The 20,671-nt window shown below is 42.1% G+C and overlaps 1 protein-coding gene across 1 annotated transcript in view; it reads left to right on the top strand.

The window, feature by feature from the left end:
• CACNA2D3 (calcium voltage-gated channel auxiliary subunit alpha2delta 3) overlaps positions 1-20,671 on the top strand; it is a 798,772-nt gene that overhangs the window by 580,747 nt on the left and 197,354 nt on the right. The window contains exons 16-18 of the mRNA XM_055079897.1: positions 7,131-7,202; positions 8,664-8,744; positions 17,841-17,915. Of these exons, the coding sequence (XP_054935872.1) occupies positions 7,131-7,202; positions 8,664-8,744; positions 17,841-17,915 (228 nt within the window). The remainder of the gene's footprint in view (positions 1-7,130; positions 7,203-8,663; positions 8,745-17,840; positions 17,916-20,671) is intronic.

The following is a 20,671-nucleotide window of genomic DNA, read 5'->3' as shown; positions in this document are numbered from 1 at the left end:
GGTTGGCACAGCCTGGGTTGGATACCCAGCCACACGTGCAGGATGGGAGAGGTTAACTGTCAAGAAAACCTTGTGAATGGAAGGGGTGAAGAAGATTTCCCTAAAGGAAGGGGTTGATATTTACAAAAGAAGGAAAATAAAAGTGCCGGGCAATTTTTTAAAAAGGTCTCCCCTGCATTGTTCCATTTGTAAATATTTTTAAGTATAAAGTAAGTGATGAAATTGCTGTGCGGCAGGGAACTTGTTCCTAGTGTTGTTAAACTGGTTTTCAGAAAGCTTCTGAATTTGTCCTATGAGCCCTGAAAGATACCGGTAAATGCTGGACATTTTTATTTTAGTTAAGGCTGGTCATAAAGAAGACAGCCTTCTGCTCACGTGTCGAAAGCCAGTGTACCCACCCCAGCCAGCTCTTCCCCATTTGCCTCATTAGCTTTCCTGTCCCTGCTAAGACCTATGTCTTATTCCTGGTTGTCTTCCCAGCACATGGCATGGAACTTGGCACATAGCTGATGCTCAAGGAATGTTTACCAAGGGAATCAATGAATAATAATGACTAGACCTGCAGCAAAATTGATAGACCACAAATCTGGTTCTGTTATCCTATCTGGGGCCACACCCCAGAGCTGCCTGCATTGAGCTAGTGCCACTGGTGGGAAACTAATCAGGCATTAGGAGGAGAGGCCTGGCATCACTGCATGTACCTCACAAATGCATATTCATATGAGCCCACATGCATGATTAACTTGGGAAGCTGACAGGAAGCAGTCAATCTGTTGAGCAAGTTTGTGTTTTATAAACCAGATGTTTGGTATTATTATTCATCATTTCCTTTGATACCAGAATGGTCTCCATTATGTAGCATAGGAAATGAAGGATATGGAATAATATACACTTATTATACAACAGAACACCACAACCAAGCATTTCAGAGGCCTGTTCAAAGCCTGGGCAAGTGTAATTGAATGGCAGTTCATTTTAGGATTCCCACTTGGACTTAAGTTAATGGGATTTTGCCCAGATGGACCATCGTGACCCCCCCTCTCCCACTCCTACCCTTGGAAAATGAATGTTGACTCTATGTCTGGGTTTTTCTTGGAAGCCATGTCTATGAATCGTAAGCAGTGCTCTTGCCTCAGTGGCTACTACAGTTTAGGGAGCCACAGGAAAGCAGGGACCCCCCCTAGTGTAGTGCAGGGACAGAGTGTGTCTGGCTGTGGTTTGCTGCATAACTCCTGCTTGGTGGTCTTAAAAAAAAAAAAAACCTTTTGCCACCAGCTGCTATTTCCTATGGCAGGAGTACAGAATGCCTTTCAATCGTAAGTGCTTACCTTGCAAATTAACTTTCAATTTGATGTTCACTCTCCACAAAATGTTTAAGATTCACAGAACCCAGACCCAGTGGAAAGTGGGAAAGATGGAGCTGGTGGGTGCAGAAGAGCATCTTCATGTTGTGCAAGTGATATTTCCAGGTGCTGCCAGCCCTCATGGCCATACTGATGAGCTGGTATAACATCAGAAAGGCTACGGGTTAGGGTTCTGGCCAAGCCAGTACAAATCTGGGCCAGAATTGTCGCTGAAAGAGGAACATGTGAGCTCATAGCAGTGGCTAGACAGAGTTCACTGCATTTCCCTTGTTTACCTGGAGCTGGTTTAAAATGAGTGGTTTCTGTACAAATGTAATATTATGGGTTTTTTTGAAAATTTTAAGTAACGATGCAGTAATTATATTTGGAATTAGCCCCTGAGTGAAGTTGTTACTGTATTCTGGCCTTAATATTTGGAAGTTAGTTTCCCATGATCTTATATTTATGCCAGGACAAGTACCAGTGATTTATAACTGATTTTTATTGTTTGCAGGAAAAAAGCTTCATTATTCATTATTGTCAATGGTATGTTTTGATTTTATCCGTGATACATGTTGGCATTGCTTGAAATTTTGATTTGAGTTGCAAAGTGGAAGTTGCCCAGGGTTATGGATCAGCTCAACTCAGTTTTTTTTGTAGCATTAAGGATTAATCAAGGAGTCAGAATATGGGAAGATTTCTGATTCTGAGGGAGATGTTTATTGTGGGTTGGTTCTGCCTTTGAAAATGGCCTTGCATGCCCCCATTGATGGCCATAGTATACTTTAAGTATTTTTAGCAAGATGTTGGAACCATGGTTCCACAAACTGTTATGTACCAGTTGATTTGGTTCCTGGCAACAATAACTGTCAGCATCATCTCATAGTTAATATTATTTGGTTCTTAATATGATACCTCAAGTTTGTTTATTTATACTAGCACCAAAATTAGGCTGTCCCAAATAATAGATTACATGATTACAATGTGTATTACTCAGGATTCTCCAGAGAAAGAGAACCATATGAGATATATATGTATTTTTTTTCTTAAATGTAAGGTAAGTATACACATACCTCCACACATACACACACAGAGAGGGAGGGAGGGAGAGAGGGAGAGAGAGAGATTTATTTTAAGCAATTGCCTCACATGAATGTGGGGGGCTGACACATCTGAAAAACTGTAGGGCAGGTTGGTAGGCTGGAAATTCCAGCAGGATGGGATTTTACAGTCTTGGGTCTGAAAGCAGTCTGGAAGAAGAATTTCTTCTTCCTTGGGGAACCTTTTTTTTTTCTTAAGGCCTTGAACTGATTGGATAAAACACACCCAGATTATATAGGATAATCTGCTTTATCAAAGTCTACTTATTTTTTATTGAAATATAGTTGACATGTAACATTATCTTAGTTTCAGATGTGCTACATAGTGATTTGCAAGCATTATGAAATGATCATCACTTTGTCTAGTAACCATCTGTCCCTGTACAAATTACTATGTTACTGACCATATTCCTTATGTTGTGTATTATATCCCTGTGGCTTATTTATTTTATAGCTGGAGGTTTGTATCTCTTCAGCCCCTTCACCTATTTCACTCCCACCTGTGCCCCCCTCTGGCAACCATCTGTTTGTTCTGTTTCTGTGAGTCTGTTTTTATTTTATTTTGTTTGTTTGTTTTGTTTTTTAGATTCTACATATAAGTGAGATCATACAGTATTTGTCTTTCTCTGACTTATTTCACTTAATATAATACTCTCTAGATCCATCCATGTTGTCACAAATGGCAAGATTTTTTTATGGCTGACTAATATTCCATTGTGTGTATATATCACATCTTCTTTATCCATTCATCTCTCAATGGACAATTAGTTTGCTTCCATATCTTGGCTATTGTAAATAACATTGCAATGAACATTGGTGTGCATATCTCTTTTTGAATTAGTATTTTTATTTTCTTCAGGTAATTACCCAGAAGTGAAATTGCTGGATCATATGGCAGTTCTCTTTTTATTTATTTATTTATTTTTTGGCTGTGCTACGTGGCTTGTGGGATCTTAGTTCCCAGATCAGGGACTGTACCTGAGCCCTCAGCAGTGAAAGCATGGAGTCCTAATCACTGGACCGCTAGGGAATTCCCGGCAGTTCTATTTTTAATTTTTTGATGAGCCTCCATACTGTTTTTCACAGTGGCTGCACCAACTTACAATCCCAACAGTGCACAAGGGTTTCCTTTTCTTCACATCCTCACCAACACTTGTTATTTGTGCCGCTCCGCGGCATGTGGGATCTTCCCGGACCGGGGCACGAACCCGTGTCCCCTGCATTGGCAGGCGGACTCTCAACCACTGTGCCACCAGGGAAGCCCTGTTATCTTTTTGATAATAACCATTCACTAACAGGGATGAGGTGATATATCATTGTGGTTTTGATTTACATTTCTGTAATAGTGATGCTGAGCATCTTTTCATGTGCCTGTCGTCCATCTGTTTGTCTAATTTGGGAAAATGTCTATTCAGGTCCTGTGCCCATTCTTCAGCCTGGTTGTTTGTTTATTTGATGTTGAGTGTATGTGTTATTTGTATATTTTGGAAATTAACGCCTTATCGGATATATAATTTGCAAGTATCTCCTCCCATTCAGTAGGCTGCCTTTTCTTTTTTGTTGATACTTTTTTTTGCTCTGTAAAAGCTTTTTAGTTTGATGAATCCCATTTGTTTATTTTTGCTTTTGTTTTTCTTGCCTGAGGAAATACATCCAAAAAAATTGCTAAGACCAATGTCAAAAACCATACTACCTGGTTTTTTTCTAGGAGTTTTATGATTTCAGGTCTTACATTTAAGTCTTTAACTCATTTTTAGTCTACTTTTGTATGTTATGTGAGACTGTCCAGTTTGATTCTTTTGCATGTAGCTGTCCAGTTTCCCTAATAGCATTTATTGAAAAGGTTGTCTTTTCCCCATTGTATATTCTTGCCTCCTTTGTCATAGATTAATTGCCCATATAATTATTCATATAATGAACGCATATAAGTGTGGGTTCATTTCTGGGCGCTCTATTCTGTTCCATTGATCTATGTGTCTTTTTTTTGTGTGCCAGTACCATAATGTTTTCATGACTGTACCTTTTGTAGTATAGTTTGAAATGAGGGAGCATGATCCCTCCAGCTCTATCCCTGCGTGTGGCTCTCTGCACAGCCCCAAGGTGCTCAGGGTGGTACCAGCCCACTGTTGGGTGGGGCTGGGTCCCTGTTGCTCTAGGCTAGAGGGAGGATTCCAAAATGGGGCTTGCCAGTGCCAGTGTTGTTGTGGAACAAGCTCCTGAAAATGGTTGCTGCCAGCATCTCTATCTGCAGGGGGAGTCCCAATTGCCTCCTGCCTCTCCGGGAAGCTCTCCAAGGTCAGCAAATGGGTCTGACCTAGGCTTCTTTTAAACTACTGCCTCTGTGCTGGGCCTTGGAAAGTGTGAGATTTTGCGAGCACTCTTTAAATGCAGAGCCTCCATGTCCTGTCACTCTATGGCTCCCCTAAACATAAGCCCTGCTGTTTTTCAAAACCAGACGTTCTGGGGTCTTGTCTTCTCAGTGTAGGATCCCTGGGATGAGGAGCCTGATGTGGAGCTCAGACCACTCACTCCTTGGGGAGGACCTCTATGATTGTGATATTCCTCCTGTTTGTAGGTTGCTGACCTGGAGGTATGGGTCTTGACTTTACCACGTCTCCACCCTTCCTATCCATCTCGTTGTGGTTCCTTCTTTATGTCTTTTGTTGTGGAAAATCTTTTCTGCTATCTTCAGTTTGTTCTCAGAGATAGTTGCTCTGTAAGTAGTTGTAATTTTGGTGTGTCCTTTGGAGGAGGTGAGCTCTGGGTCTTCCTACTCCACCATTTTGGCCATCTCTAAAACCAACTGATTTAAATGTTAATCGCATCTAAAAAATACATTCACAACAACATCTAGACTGGTGTTTGATCAAACAACTGGCACCGTTGCCTAACCAAGTTGCTGCATAAAATTAACCATCACATCATGAATTCCCAGTCCTTGAGGGATCTTGAGATTCTTGCGTTGTTTTGCTTGTCATGGAGGAATATAGGCCCATCTTGATATAGATGTAAAACTAATAAAAACATGGCCTCCTCTATCCCTGTTAGGAGTTTTCCCAGCACATATAAGTTTCTCTTTAACTATCATGGTTACTGATGGTGGAAAGCATTGCCTTTTAACAGTGCTTCTTGGATTTTAATATGCATACTAACTATTGAAATGAAGATTCAGATTCAGAGAATCTAGAGAGGGCTTGGGATTATGCATTTCTAGGGCACTCAGGTGCCAGAGGTACTGCCGTTCTGTGTACCACATTACAAGTAATGAGGTCCTATTGCTCAAATAACCTATTGGAAGAGCAAGACTGGTAGAAGATTGACTGAGTTTAATGACCTTTTCTCAGGAGGCCAGTCAGTCCGTGGGGACCTCAGTCCATGGGGACCTCTAAATTTTAGGATCTTCTCTTTATAATGCCTTTTCGCAAGAAGACTGAGGGAGCAACACCTGCTTTTTCTATGGAATTAAAGTGACAGAGAAGTGCCCAAACATCAGAAAACACTCTAGACTGAAGATAGTGGATTCTTATTCACAGATTGCTTCATTTGAAGCTTGAATGGGCTGTGAAACCAGGAAGTAAACCTCTCCCACCAGACTTGCCAATTTTGGTCTCTATCCGCAGTACCACATGCCTTGATCTTACTGGAGACTCTGCTACTTGCTAGCCATGTGACCTTGAAGGCAGGGAGAGGAAACTAGCATCTTTTGAGCACCTGCAGATGCCAGGTACCTTGCTGGGCAGTTTCACATCTTATCTTCATGGCAACAATGTTGGGGTATAGTTGGCATTATTTCATATGAGGACATGAAGGCTTAGATAATGCAGTTAATAAAGATTCAAAGCTGTGAATTAGAACGAGGTTTGTCTTGGACCAAAGCCTACTGTGGTCCAGGACTCAGTTTCCCCATTTGTTAATGGGGCAGAGTAGGGGTTCCTGCCTTTCTTCTATCACTGTTGTGAAGGACGGATGTGATGGTGGTCTCAATGCATTTGTATGCAATTCAGTGAGTTACAAAGTGTATTATGTGCCACATTTCAAGAGTTGTTCTTCCGGGAGGGATGTTCAGCTTCTTACCAGTGATTTAAAGATGAGCTGATCAAAGAATTTTTTAATTTTGTTTTTATTTTGTTTGTTTTCCATCTGGGACTGGCATACAGAGATACGCAGAAGTTCAAAAAGGCCATGACTCAGCTACCTTGGGGAGAATAAATGCTTCCAGATTCCATTGTTTCCAGCAGGGGCAACTCATAAAACCCCTTATGCTCATGCTTTCTGATCCTCAATTTCCAGATTAAGGAGAAGCATTAATATTGCACATATTGAACATAAAAGTCTGCAAAGTAAAACAGTAAAATCAGTCTGTAGTAATAAAATAAAATGAATCACTGAGATCCAAACAGGGCTTTATTTGAACTCAAATAGCTGAATGCAGTAAACAGATCAGCTGGAGTGACTGATGGTAACTGACAGTTGTTTTCCCTGCTGGGGAGGAGGCTCTGGGATCTTCACCTACACGTCAGGGTGGAAGAATGTTGCACTCCCACCTATGCTATAAAGGCTCGAGTGGACCCTGGTCCATTCCCAACAGCCCCTGGTCAGGAAAGGATGAGATAGTCAAAGGGTATGGCCTCCAGCACTATTTATCCCAGATCATTCTCAGGTAACTGGCTTTTCTGTCTCCATCCAGCTTGCCAATGATCAGGGCCCCGTCCTGATGACCACGGTCGCCATGCCTGTGTTTAGTAAGCAGAATGAAACTGTGAGTACAGTGACTGGATTTCCTACTTGATGCTAGGACGGTTGTTATCTCAGACCCCCTCTGACTCAAGCTTTGGTGCCCTTTATTTACTCATTTAATTTAAGGATGGAGGGTGTATAATTTTTCCTCACTTTTAATCCTGCTGGTAGCATCATGAAATCAAGAATAGATGAGAGATGAGACTTCCCTGGTGGTCCAGTGGTTAGGGGTCCATGCTACCAATTCAGGGGCCCAGGTTTGATCCCTGATCAGGGAACTAGATCCTGCATGCCGCAACTAAGAGCCAGCACAGCCAAAAAAAAAAAAAAAATAGATGAGAGGAATTAAAGCAGGCATCATTTTACAGTTTGTAGCACTTTTCCAAAATTTAAGTGTTTAAATGACCAGAGGAAGGAAACCCCCAGAAAGAATCCTTGATTGTGGTGGGTTAACCTCTCTCTGATTTACAGGTACCAGCCTTGAATTAGATTCCCAGGGCTGTGGCAACAAAGTGCCCCAAATGGGATGGCTTACAACAATAGAAAAGTATTCTCACAATTCCAGAGGCTAGAAGTCCAAAATCAAGGAGTCAGTTCTAGGGAAGACTCCTTTCTTGCCTCTTCCAGTGGCCCCAGAAGTTCCTTGGTTTGTGGCAACATAATTCCAATCTCTGCCTCTGTCTTCACATGGCCTTCTCCTCTCCTTAATTCTCTGTCCTCTCTTCTTCTTATAACGACACAAATCACTGGATATAAGCCCCATCCTACATCCAGGATGATTTTGCCTTGAGATCCTTAACTAATTACATCTACAAAGACCCTATTTCCAAATAAGTACACAGCCTGAGGTTCTGGGGATACTTGAATTGGGGGGAAACAACAGACCACAGTGATGTGTATTTTCTTCTAGAAGGCCCTTTCTGACATTAGAAAGTTTAGTATACCACATTGACCTTGGGACCTGGGACCCCTAGAGGCCTATTCCTTCCCCTTAGTCTTTGATTCCAACTTGCTGCTAAAAATGTGTTAGGGTTATTGCATCTTTCTCTGGCTATTTAGTCTCTCTCTCGTGGGCACCAGATGGCAGTGTAAATTGAGAAAGTAGTTAACATGTTAAGTGTTTCCTATAAAAAGTTTCCATAAGAGAAACTGATTAATGATCATAAGTCCTTAGCTTCTTCAGATTCTTGATTTTCAGGAGAGAGAAGAAAATGGTTTTTAGGGTGTCTTTGTATGGGTGTGTGTTGAGGGATATATAGTAAGTAATGTTTGGCCTGAGAAGCTACCCTTCTTGCCTAGGAATATTTTGGGTAGAGGATGGGGAATAGAGATCCCTCATAGAGATCCAGGTTATCTTCAATCTCTCTCAGTTTGAAGAAGGCACCAGACAGTGATCTATGGTGTGTGGCTTTTCAGGAGGTTCTATTTCTTCTACCAAATTAACATACTATTGTTGGTATTGTTTAATGTTTTTTTTCAACAGAGATCAAAAGGCATTCTTCTGGGTGTGGTCGGCACAGATGTCCCAGTGAAAGAACTTCTGAAGACCATCCCCAAATACAAGGTAATGCATCACGTAATTAATAGTCAAGGACCAAATGCACAAGATAATTTCACAACCTGCTGTAGTGACAAGGAAAACACGAAGGAAAGAGGCCCTTCTACTCTCTTTCTAGAGGGCTCTGTTTTGTTTTGTTTTGTTTTGTTAGAATAATAATAGTCCAGGCAGGTCTGATTAGGTCTACATGTGCCTACCCAGGTTTGTGTGAGCCTGTGGAAATCTACACAAATCTGTGCAGTTCTCCACAGGTCTTATACCTCTGATGGTTTTCTAAGCCAGTCTTGACTCACCCCAATCTGAGTACCCTCTAAAATCTGTTACTTCTTAACAGGAACCCAATGAGGCACAAAGAAAAGTGGTCTCTGACTCTCGACTACGTATTCCCTTTATCCTGGAAGGTGATGGGGTACAAATTAATATTCCTTTCCTAATGCTGCATTAAACCTATGGCACTAAGGGAATTGTAAGTTTGTTTTAAATTCTGGGGATAGTTGAGAGGGTGGGGTAGGTAATTTTGGAACCAAGAGATTAGGGCAGGCCTTGGTAGGCCACTGCCTTGGGAGTTTAGAGCAACATGGAAAAGAAACACTAGATGGAAAGGGCTCAGAAAAGGGTGGGGCAGGGGCTGGATATGCTAGAACCAGCTCTGCGTGTGAGGCCAGCCCTGCCTCGCAAGAGAGGGTCATGCTTTCCCCCTTACCTGGCTATATTCCCAGCACTCTGTTCTCAGAACTACTCTTTGGTTTATTTAGTTCTTCCACATTTGGGGACAGAGGGGCTCTAATGGGTCATCCCGGTACCACCCGCAGCCCAAACTCTTTCCATGAGAACAAGCATCCCAAGCTCCGTGTGATTTCCCAGAGGTCCGCGGATTGGATCTGCCCTGTCTGGGGCAGGCAGGCACACACAGTGACAGACTGCACTGCCACCTAGGCTGGGTGCAGGAGGTGGCAAGTTGCTATGAAGGGGACATGGTGGCAGTAACCATTTTGTGGTCCATAGGGATGGTATTACTTGGTATTTATGTTCTTTGGCTCCTATGGTTAAATAAGCACTTTAACGAAATCAGAGCAACAGGACATGCCACGAGCCTGGTTTCCATCCAAGTCAGGTTCACACTCTACTACCTTTAGAGCAGTGTTGTCCCAGCTTCAACCTTTTGCTTCCCACCATCGTAACACATTGTCTTTTCTTTGTACCACCTGCACAAGTACTGAACAGATCTTTAAAAATTTCATTTGACTGGCACTTTTTCTTAATTATCTCTTCTAACCTCAGCCTGAACAGCTACATGTGAAGTCGTAAATTGAGATATGGTCATTATATTTTTCTGATACATAGGTTAGCCAGGGGAGTAACATGACCAGGTTTTCCTTTTAAAAAGATGGCCCAGAGAGTCCTTGAACCCCATGCAGAAAATTCTCACCTGTTCCCTAGTGGGTGCTCCCCAGAAAAGCAAATCAAGGGGTGAGAAGAGGAAGGTCCCCTTAAGCCCTATCCCAGTGCTATGGAACTGCCCAAGAGCCGTCTCTGTGTATGCATGCATGGGAGTGCAGGGGGGCAGAAAGCAGCCCCTGCTCCTTGTCCTAGGAGGAGTTCATGGACTGACATGGCTTCCCTGACTGCACAAGGGTTGAGACCATACCGTCCCCTCTTCCCCCAGCACGAAGCAGACCAGCTCGCCCATCTCCATCTCTGGCCCACTCACAGACTGACGAGGGTTCTTTCCGTTCCCATCTGGAGGAAGGCAAGCTCCTTTGGGCTGGGAATCTGAGATTCTTGGCTAACTGGCAGGGCCCCCTCCCTTACCACCTCATTCCCTGATGTGCTGAGCCTGCCTCACCACCGTTGTGAGAGGCCCTTCTTCCTGGGCCTTGGCAGGAAGAGGCAGTGGTTAGTGCTCTGGAAGCAGATACGTTTGGAGTTCAGCTCCATCACTGAGGAGCTGGGTATGGACAACTCTCTCAAATTCTTAGTTCCTCTCTGTCCAATGGTGATAACAATAGAACCTGCTTGTAGACTTGTGTGAAGTATTGACCATTGTCATCAGTCAGGAGCAATGGTAACACACTGGTCAAGAGGACAGGTTTGACCCCCAGCTCCTGGTACCTGCAGCCCTCTTCCACAGTGGGTACTGCTTACAGAGAGCTATTGACATCTTTTCTACCCCAGAATCTGACACCTGTGGCTTCACATCCACTGATCCTTTGCTAACCCAGAATGCCCAGCAGAATGATGGGTTAACTGAACAATGGACTAGGCAACCACATGCTGGGATCCTCAGCCACCTTTGAAAATGGGTTTTTCCGAGAATTTTGAAAGACTCGGGGAAAGGCTTATGATACAAGGTCATGTGTGTTAGGCAAGATTCTTAAGTTTGACGACAAGGATAGGTCCACCTTTTTGACAGAGGGCCAGGATAAGAGCAAGAGAACAGATCACCAGGCATCACAGCAAACCCTTATCCAAGCAAGTCAGCTAAATGGATGACTGCAGCCAAAATGATCAGGTCACCCCTCAGAGGGTTGGATACAAAGTGACAGGTGCAGAAAATACCTATTTAAAAAAGCACCATTTTGTGGTACAAAATGGGATGTCTTAAGGTATAATATTAGCAGATAACATTTGCCCAGTACTCGGTGCTATGCAAAGAACATTACCCCCATCATGTTGTGAAACCCTCCTCAGGTGAGTGCAGTGCTGTTGTATCCATTGTACTCATAAGGAAACTCAGGTTTGCAGGGCTTATGTCACAGAGCTCAGGGCTACATAAGTAGGAAGTGGTGAGTGTGATTTGAGCCTAGACCCACATTCTTAGAGCAGATCTAAGCCATTCACATACTACTTCATATACTCTCTGTACCATTATTTACTTAATACTTCATTTGTAAATCAGCCTGAAACTTTCTTCACTTAACAAATTTTGATAGGAAACACATCATTTCTAAAAAGAAAAGCCAGTGTCAATTTTCATTATAGAAGATAATTGTAAAAAAAATTATAAATACAAAATAATAGTATTAAATAATTGATTGATGCCAAGGTTCTGAACTTGAAGTCTGTTTTCTCTTTTTCTTTTAAGTTAGTATTAAAGGCAAATGTTAAAGATATACTAATGGAAAGTTTCTTTTTGATATAATTGGAAGGATGGAAGAAATTTTTAAAAGGGCTGCCTCTTACTAGTGGTTCTGGCTATAAAGTTTAACACAGGCCCTATATGCCACCTAAAATCATCTCGCTCTACACTGTTTTTCCTAAGAAAGCAAAATAGGCCATGGGAAGATGATGGAGGGCTGAGGAGTGAGGACCATAGGGGATTGTTCAGACTTGGGGTATGTATCCCTGCCTCCTAGGGCTCCCCTTAGCCCTGGACATCAGCGCCATCACCACCCTCCATAAGCCCATGCTGCACCCTCACCTGTTGGCCCAGGCTTCTCAGAGAACCCAGAAGGTTAAGTTCTTCCCAGCGCTTCCTAGCTGGTCCTTAGCACATGCTCCACTCCTAGAAGGGGAAACTTCTTTAAACAGGCAAGGCGTGTCTCTTCCCATACGCTAATTCCATTTAGGTGATCAAATTAGAAAGCTACCTTCATGATAAGAGGAAATGAACTCTAATCTAAAATCAGGTGTCCAGGCTCACAAAAGGTGGCCTCCTTAACAAAAGAACTTTCCTGATTAGGTTCACTGAGATGACAAAAGTCTTTCTTCCTACTGTCACCCTGGAGCCCTGACAACCAGGTTCATTCAACAACAAGGCTTTTATAGTTGAAGTTAAGTTTCCAGAGCATGATAGGACATCTGGTTGATCCAAACTCACATAAGCACATGTTGGAAACTGTATAGCTCCCCGGAGATGGAAACTCAGGGGATTAGGGAGGTATTTGAGGCCCCTAAAGATAGTCGACTTTACTTTTATTGAAATCCCCAGACTTAGGTGCCCAGAATTGCTGGCTTACTGTTTAAGGAAGGGCATCCCACCTTCCTTACCACTCTTAATCCTCTTGTACCATATAAGAAGATGTAGAAGCCCATATATAGGGCCACTATTTAATATATGCCCAGTAAATCAAGAAAGTGTGAACATATAGGAACTGATAACAATTACCCTGTGCGTCTGTTTCTCAAAGCTTCCTCTACTAGGCAATGTACTAAGCTCTTTATAGCATTATCTCACTTAATAATAGGTAGACACTGCTATTACCCTTGGCTAAAGAAACAGGCTCAGAAAGTTTAAATATCTCACCAAGTCTCACGACTAGCAGTCCAAACTTTTAGGCTTTATTACCCTAGAGCCATTAGGAACAATAAGGGACAATAATAGTAATAGTTTAAATAATAGTTAAAATATTAAAAATAATATTAGTAGCTAAAATAACACAATAAAACATTCATTGAACTTTTTACTGTGTGTTTGGTATGGTAAAAGTGCTTTATATCCACTATTCCCACTGAATCCTTATTACACTCTCATGAAGTGGGTACCACTTGGCCCCGTTTTTAGATGAGGATGCGTGAAATAACTTTCTCAGTATAACTCAGCTAGTAAAAGGTAAATGAAACAAAGTATAATAAGGGGATAGAGGAAGATCAGCTACAGAAAATTAACCAGCAGTGTCTGAAATACAGGCACTTCTGTTTTAGGCTTTTCCTAAGGTCTGGGAACGAGAGACCCAGGTATGACATACCTTAATCTAAGTTATCCTTCCTCTGGTTCCCACAAGAGCCTTGGGAAAAAGGTGTGCATGGCAGGCAGAGTGAGCCATGGTTGAACATGGCTCTCTCATCTAGGAGAGGAGAGCTCCAGGGAGCAGAGTGCAAATTATACCTTTTTCTCTTGATTAACACCTTGTAAAGATGAGTCTGCTCTTGGGGTTTTCCCAGAAGATAGAATTCTTTTTTTTCCCTTAGCTTCATAGATTTTCCCACAAGCAATCAGACTTCCTGTACTTTTTATTATGAATTCCAGACACCCCAGCAATAATTTCCGGACACCACAGCGTCTGTTAATGTAATGAGCCATTTTATAATTGGGTTCACTTCATTAGCCCAAAGTCTCTGCACTTGGAAGGGAAGCACCTCCTTCCCCAGGCTGTTGGATCTTGAGGCTCCTGGCCTCCAGAAGAGTATGATTCAGGACGAGGGCCCCTTTGGCAGCCCCAAGTGCTGGAAGGCCTTGTGTCCCATCTGTTCTCTTATTACTCCACGGGACTGCACATTAGAATGGACAGGAAGACTGGTTCTATTTCAGATGGAACAAAAATTAGAGATTTCATCTGTATATTGATTTGGGGCCCAAAATAAATGTTGGACATTGCCATACACAAGTTTAAGGTTTCTGAGAGACTTACCCACAGAATGTGTTTTGAGATTTGCTCAGTTTCTGTTCTTACATCTACATTAGGTTATATCCATATGCCATCAACCAACCAACAAAACATTCTGATGTTATTTTCTCAGACTGTTGTCCTGGGAAGGATGTCAACCAGATAGTTTCTGAATGTCAGAAGACTTTCTCGGGTACAGGCTTGAGGAGGACTGACTATGTACCTCAGATAGCAAATCAGCTTCTGCTTTTCAGCTCATGTTCAATATTTACTTTAGCTGAAACTTTAAAGATGAACTAGGTGATATTTGGGTAAAGTAGTGAATGTCTTAAATACATGCATACCTTAACTGGAGCACCTGTCATGTGTTAGACATTATGCTAGAGACTGGAGAAGTCAGAAATGAGTGAGGTGATTCCTTCCCCACAAAGAGCCCATTCTTATGGGGGGAGGCACTGCCTTATTATCTAGAACAAGGCAGAGGAAAGAAAGACAACCAGCTAGGGTTGAGAAGCAGGCAGAAAAGTAAGTGTAGCATTTTCATGTATTAGGGTGAAGGTAATAATGGAAAAAATTCTCAGGGTTTTATGGAGACATGGTATGGAAAGGACGGTGCAACAGGAGAGACCTTTTATAGGAGAAGATCCTGAGGCTGAGCTCATAGCATGGGTGAGAATTAGCTCAGGGGAGATGGGAAGGAGCAGTGCTCTGGGCAGCTCACACTGTGTGAGTAAAAGTCTAAGTGGAAGAAAACTGCAGGGGTGGTATTGTTGCTGTCGTGTGCCCTTGAGAGGCAATGAGTGAAAGAAGGCAGTGCTGGGTAACTAGGTAGGGGCCATGGGTAACTAGGTAGGGGCCAGACCCCAGGGAGACTTGATGGCTGGGCCCATGGATTTTATCTTATATATGAAAGCGGTCTTTAGTAGGTTTTACAAAGGGGAGCAGCAGAGTCAGAGTTACCTTTGACTTTGATGAATCTGAAGGATGACTTTGTTGGGGCCAAGCTTTGAGGCAGGAAGAGCAGGTAGGACCATTATGGCAATCTGTTATATTAAATCTACATGCATGGTAGGGTGGGGAAGCAGAGTTGAATCTGAGTGATTTCTGGAGGAAAAATTAGTAATTACTTAGATCAAGAAGTTGGGGATGAAAGAGAAAAAGGAGTTTGCAGCTTAGGAGTCTGGGTGGTTGGTGGTGCCACCGATTCAGAGAGAAGAGCAGGAAGAGCAGCGCTAAGGGAAAGAGCCACCATGCTGGACTGGATGAGTCTGGGGCGCCTGTGGGGTGTCCAGGCAGAGATGGCCGACACACACTTGGATACTGGGATCTGCCACTGAGGGGAGAGGCCAAGGCTGGAGCACAGATCTGGAGATAACAGCATCCAGGTGGTTAATGAAACGTGTTGGGGGAGAGAGAGCTAAAGCAGACAAGGGACACTGGGGACACAAAGTTAGGGAAAATTAGTGCTTCCAGGGTGGGTGGAGGATGAGGGTCCTATGAAAGGGAGGAAACCTGGGAGTGTGGGTCCTGGCAGCTGAGGGACTAGAGTGTGTCAAGGAGGAGGGGGCAGTCGGCTAATACAACCAGGAAGAGAGAGAGCTTTCTATAGCGTTTGGCAGTTAGGAGGTCACTGGCAACTGTAAAGAAAGGAGTTCTGGTGGCATCTTGGTAGGCAAGGGGTCACAGCAGAGGCAGACTCTAGTAGGGTCGGGCATGAGTGAGCAACAAGGAAGTAGAGATGGCAGTTGAACAGTGAGTAGAGAACATTGTGTGGGAAGGTCAGCTCAGTCTCTGCATCCCAGAGAGGAAGCAGAGAGTTTAGGATAGCTTTGTAGGATCTGCGCTCAATTCAGTTTCTTTTGTTTCTCTCCTTCCTCCTTTTCTGCTTTCTCCTTTCTCTACCCCTCTTCCCTCCATCCCAGCCACCCCTCCATAACCACATGGTATGACTTTGGCTGTCACAGAACTTATATTTTGGCAGGGAGACAGGCATTAAATAATTAAAGGCCTTGACCGATGCCTTGATTACTTATAGTCAACCTCACAAATAATTGATTATTATCATTTTGACACAAGAAAAGTAGAGGGCATTAGGGGAGGCATATGCATGGAGTTTTACCTTCTTTTGAGTATTACTTCCTACAAGCAAACCAAGAAGTGAAGGAATGTAAATTAGAAGGCACTGAATGTATTAGTTGACTATAAAATATTATTTGTTTGGTCTCATTGTGAGTTTGAATTTCCAACCAAACACCACTTTTACCATTGTAAAGCAATTATACTCCAATAAAGATGTTAAAAAAAAATACCACTTTTGCCTTTAATGGAAAAAGTCAAACTCTCTGAGTCTTTTTTGACCCCTGCAGTCCATATTAAACTGGGACATAAATAAAGGTAATTAATGCAGTGTTGACTGTGTCTGACATTTTTTCCAAGAGACAAGATGAAAGAGACGATATACATCTCAGAGGATAGCTGGTTTATCTTTCACAGCATAATGAAATACACTTTTATCATTAGAATCAAGTAGAATCTTAAGACTTGCTTTGCAAGGTAACTCCAGAAGAAAATGCCTGTTGCCCTTGACTACCATGTGCATATTTACTTTATGTAATGCAAGGAAAACTTCTAATTTCTGGTGTTAAATTCACTGAAGTTAATTTCACATCACCTTACGTTAAGCTAACAAGCAGACAGGGTCATTCTTGGTTTGTAAACTCTGTTGTCTGGATCATTTAATAGTATCATATTCAAGAATGTGAGCAGCAGAGAATTTCCAAGAAAAGTAACAGTGAGGGCTCAGAACTATGAAATAACTCGTTGGAAAAAAACAGAGGATTTCTTTTTCTTCTCCCCTTTCACTGCTCTGGCAAAAGTGGGTTACATTTTCTTTCTTCAGAGAGAGAGATCAGTATGGGTTCTATGCCAGAGGCCATTTTAATACATGAATGATTTGTAGGTAAATTTATTGTAGCCAATGGGTGCAGTCAACTGTGTAATAGAAATATTGTCAAAAAGCTGGGATTATTATTTAAATAAGTGCAGTGTTAAATTTGATTACATACTTTTTAAAGCTAGTAAAACATTTCATTGCTCTCAAACTATTTCCCATAGTCCCATTTAGTCACAAAACATAAATTAAGTGAGGCTCTGCATAGAAAATTACCCAGGCTTTGTGTCGATGGAAACATGCATGGAAAAGCTTGGCAGCCTCACAATTTAAAGACGAAAGGATATAAAAAGGGTTGGCAGGCTCCTATATAGGCTGGTGGGGACACTTTTATCCTTGAAGAATTATGGAAAATGACTGCCTAGGAGAGTGCATGCTTGCGATGGCCCCTAGGGGTGTGGAATTATAGAGAGCCTAGATGTGCCTCAGAGGGAGGCCCCTCTTGCCTTATCTCAGGTAGAGAGAAGACACCCAGGTTGACAAAATTCTGTTCACTTGGACATAGGGTCTCCAGAAACATTAGCCACTTGCCTTTTAAAAAATATAATTGTTTTTGTTTTAAATAAATCAGAGGGCTTTGGATGCCAACATGGGTCTGTGACATTTTAAATTGTGCTATTTGCTGAGCTTATCCTGTGACAGGTCTTCATTTCCACCAAATGTCAAGGATCAGCGCCTTGCATTCATTTTAATGAAATACTGTGCTGATAAGAGTTATGAATGCCAAGTTTAAGCTGCAAATTACTAAATGTCGGGATGCTTTCTGCTTTATGAATTCACCAGGGAGCAAGCTAATGAAGGTTTCTTTCTTGCTTCTTCTTACAGTTAGGGATTCACGGCTATGCCTTTGCAATCACAAATAATGGATATATCCTGACGCATCCAGAACTCAGACCACTGGTAAGAGACATACTTATTTCTGTGTTTCTCCCTTTATGATTTTAAAAGATTTCTTCAGTTCTACAGTAATTACACTTTGCAGTTTTCATTTGAAACGCTCAATTCATAATACCGTCTCTAAAAGCTTGTTTTAATAGTTTATAACTAGCATTTTGACATAAAATATGTAAATAATGTAGGGTAAATATATTTACTATCATGGTTTTATATATAAATCCATATATATATGTACTTATATATTTATTTCACATCTGCCAATATATGGAAAAATTTTAAACTCTGGACAGCTTGTAACCCATCATAATAGATACCTTTATATAACAAATGGTTTCTAACACTTCAGTCTGAGACCAACTTATTGAAAGTTACATTTGATACAACAGATTAGATCCCTGGAAATTCATTCTGATGGGATTTGCCCCCAAAATACATTACCCAAGCCCAGTGCCTGCTGCCTTGAAGGTATTCAACAGTACCTTTTGTGTTTAATTGAAACAGTTGAGATTTTCTCCTTGTCCTGCCTAAGCTGTATCCAGTAGCACTGTTTGGTGAGCTGACGTGTAAACCATTTTCTTTCAGCATCGTTTTCACTCTCTCTGAAGTGAGTGAGGTTAGGTCAAATCCAGGACAGCCCAGAATATCATGGTCCATTCTGATCCCTGGGGAGAGGCTGCCTGGAGCACTGTGTTGAGGAGGATTCTGAAGGGCAGCCAGGCTTGTCAAATAGGAGGCCCTGGTCCACTGTGGACTCTGGAGGAGCACAGGCAGTGAGTGCACCACATGTTTGCCATCCCTGGACTAGTTGTAATGTGTTGAAAAAAGGACATCCCTTTCGGTCTGTGGTTAGCTAATTTTAAAGAAGATATAAAAGTATAAAGAGTAATATAGTAAACTCTGTTTTTGAATGTTAAAAAAGTGTAGTTCATTTCCTATAGCTATACACACACACACACGCACGCACACACATCCACCCCACATGTCTTTTTCCCTTTCATCAAAATTAGAAAATAGCAGCAATGCCTGCTATGCAAATGTTTATTGGTGAAACATCGTGGGGACCAGTTTGCTTCTCGCTTGAATCATTGTTTAGAAAAAGTCCATGTTTTAGCTCCATCATCATCCAACTTTGCTCTAATTGCCCTGGTATTAATGGAGTCATGGCCACATCATGTGGATCCCATATGCATGCTTCAGGATGGGACTTAAGGTAATACTTGACTTCAACAATCTTTTTATCAAAAAAGCATTGAGTTAACTGGTTAGCAAATTCCAAACATAACTCAGAATCATTGAAAAGTCTGATTGAAAAAGCTACTAACTTTTTAAGGATATTTAAGTCTAAAAACATATTTAAGTTTAAAAAGCTTATTAGCACATTACACATTTCTAAGCCTTCCAGTTCGGGTTGCCTGTTGGTGGGTGGTAGGAGTTATGTATTTGGTGTGGCTGAGTATGGGCTCCTAGTGCTTATTTATTCCAAGTTGGAGTGGATCAGAGTAAATGAAACAATCAAACCTGGATCTTCAGCTAGTGAATGAATTAACTTTCTATGTATTAGCTTTTAAAGAAGGAACAAAATGGAACCAGATGTCAGAAGTCACCAAGGTACCTTTCCTTTCTCTATAGCAATGGAAATGAGCAGCTCCCATCTGCTTGTCAGTCAACTCACAAAGTCTTTCTGGTCTTTTATATCTCCTGGTCATGCAGCAAATGGTCTGTTTGCAAATAATCCATCTCATGTACTTTCCAGAGCTGTGGCCACTGAGAGAGCAGCCAAAAGGCTGTTATAAAAACAGGCCAACCAGTCAACACTGATCATCTCCTGACAGTGCAAATACTCACAAATACAAGTCATTTCTGTTCCTCTCACGGTTGAAACATTGCACTGAATGATTTCACTGGAAATGGTAGCTAGGGTCAAATTCCCATAAATGGGGTGACCCAAGCAAATGCTGCACATCTCACTTGTGAGACCCCAAGCCCAAACCAGATGAAGCATTTTGCAATTGATCCGTGATAGGAACATAAGGAGTGGTCAGGTCAGTGAGCCATCTATCCCATTTATCAGTCTGTGACCCTGAGGCCCTGACATATTTAGAAGAGGTTTGGCGTGATGCCCACCATTGAGGATTACGTGAACTAACCCATATGAATGTGATCAGTAGTGAGTGTTGACCCTGCCTTGAGTTTTGCATTTTCCTGCTGGGAAAAAGACAGTGGTGAAGTGGAAGGAATCCCACTTCAGCAGTACACAAGTTGTCCTTGATTCCTGGTCCTGCCATATCCCAGCTGTGTGACTTTGGGCAAGTCACACAGCCTCTCTGAGCATCATTTTCTCTTGTAATCTTGCCATAACCAAAGTATATAATATTACGGGTTGTCAGTGTAAATGGGATAATGCAAGTAAAGAGCCTTGTGTGACAAAGCAGACCCCAGGACATTTTGTGGACAGTGGCGGTTATACGGGCACCCTGTTTGTGTTTTATTGATTTTATTGAACTATGCCTGGCTGCTATAAGGGTTGGGAGGACATGGTGGTGGTGGATGCTTGGGGGTGGGGGTGGATCTAAAGAACACTTTTTATTATTCAGTTGGTTCAGATTATTATCATAAACATTGGTGAGGGATTGTATACACAGAAAAACAAGTGAATAGATACAGAGTCCTTGGAATCATGCAGTCTGCATGCAGTTCTACTTTGAACCTGCTATCAACTTAGTCTGTGCAACCTCAGCTAAGCCTGTTTATGCCTGCTG

The sequence above is a fragment of the Physeter macrocephalus genome, chromosome 18 (genome assembly GCF_002837175.3).
Source record: "Physeter macrocephalus isolate SW-GA chromosome 18, ASM283717v5, whole genome shotgun sequence".
Classification (NCBI taxonomy): Eukaryota; Metazoa; Chordata; class Mammalia; order Artiodactyla; family Physeteridae; genus Physeter; species Physeter macrocephalus.
Note: the sequence above shows the minus strand (reverse complement) of the source record. Positions and strands in the feature narration are given on the sequence as shown.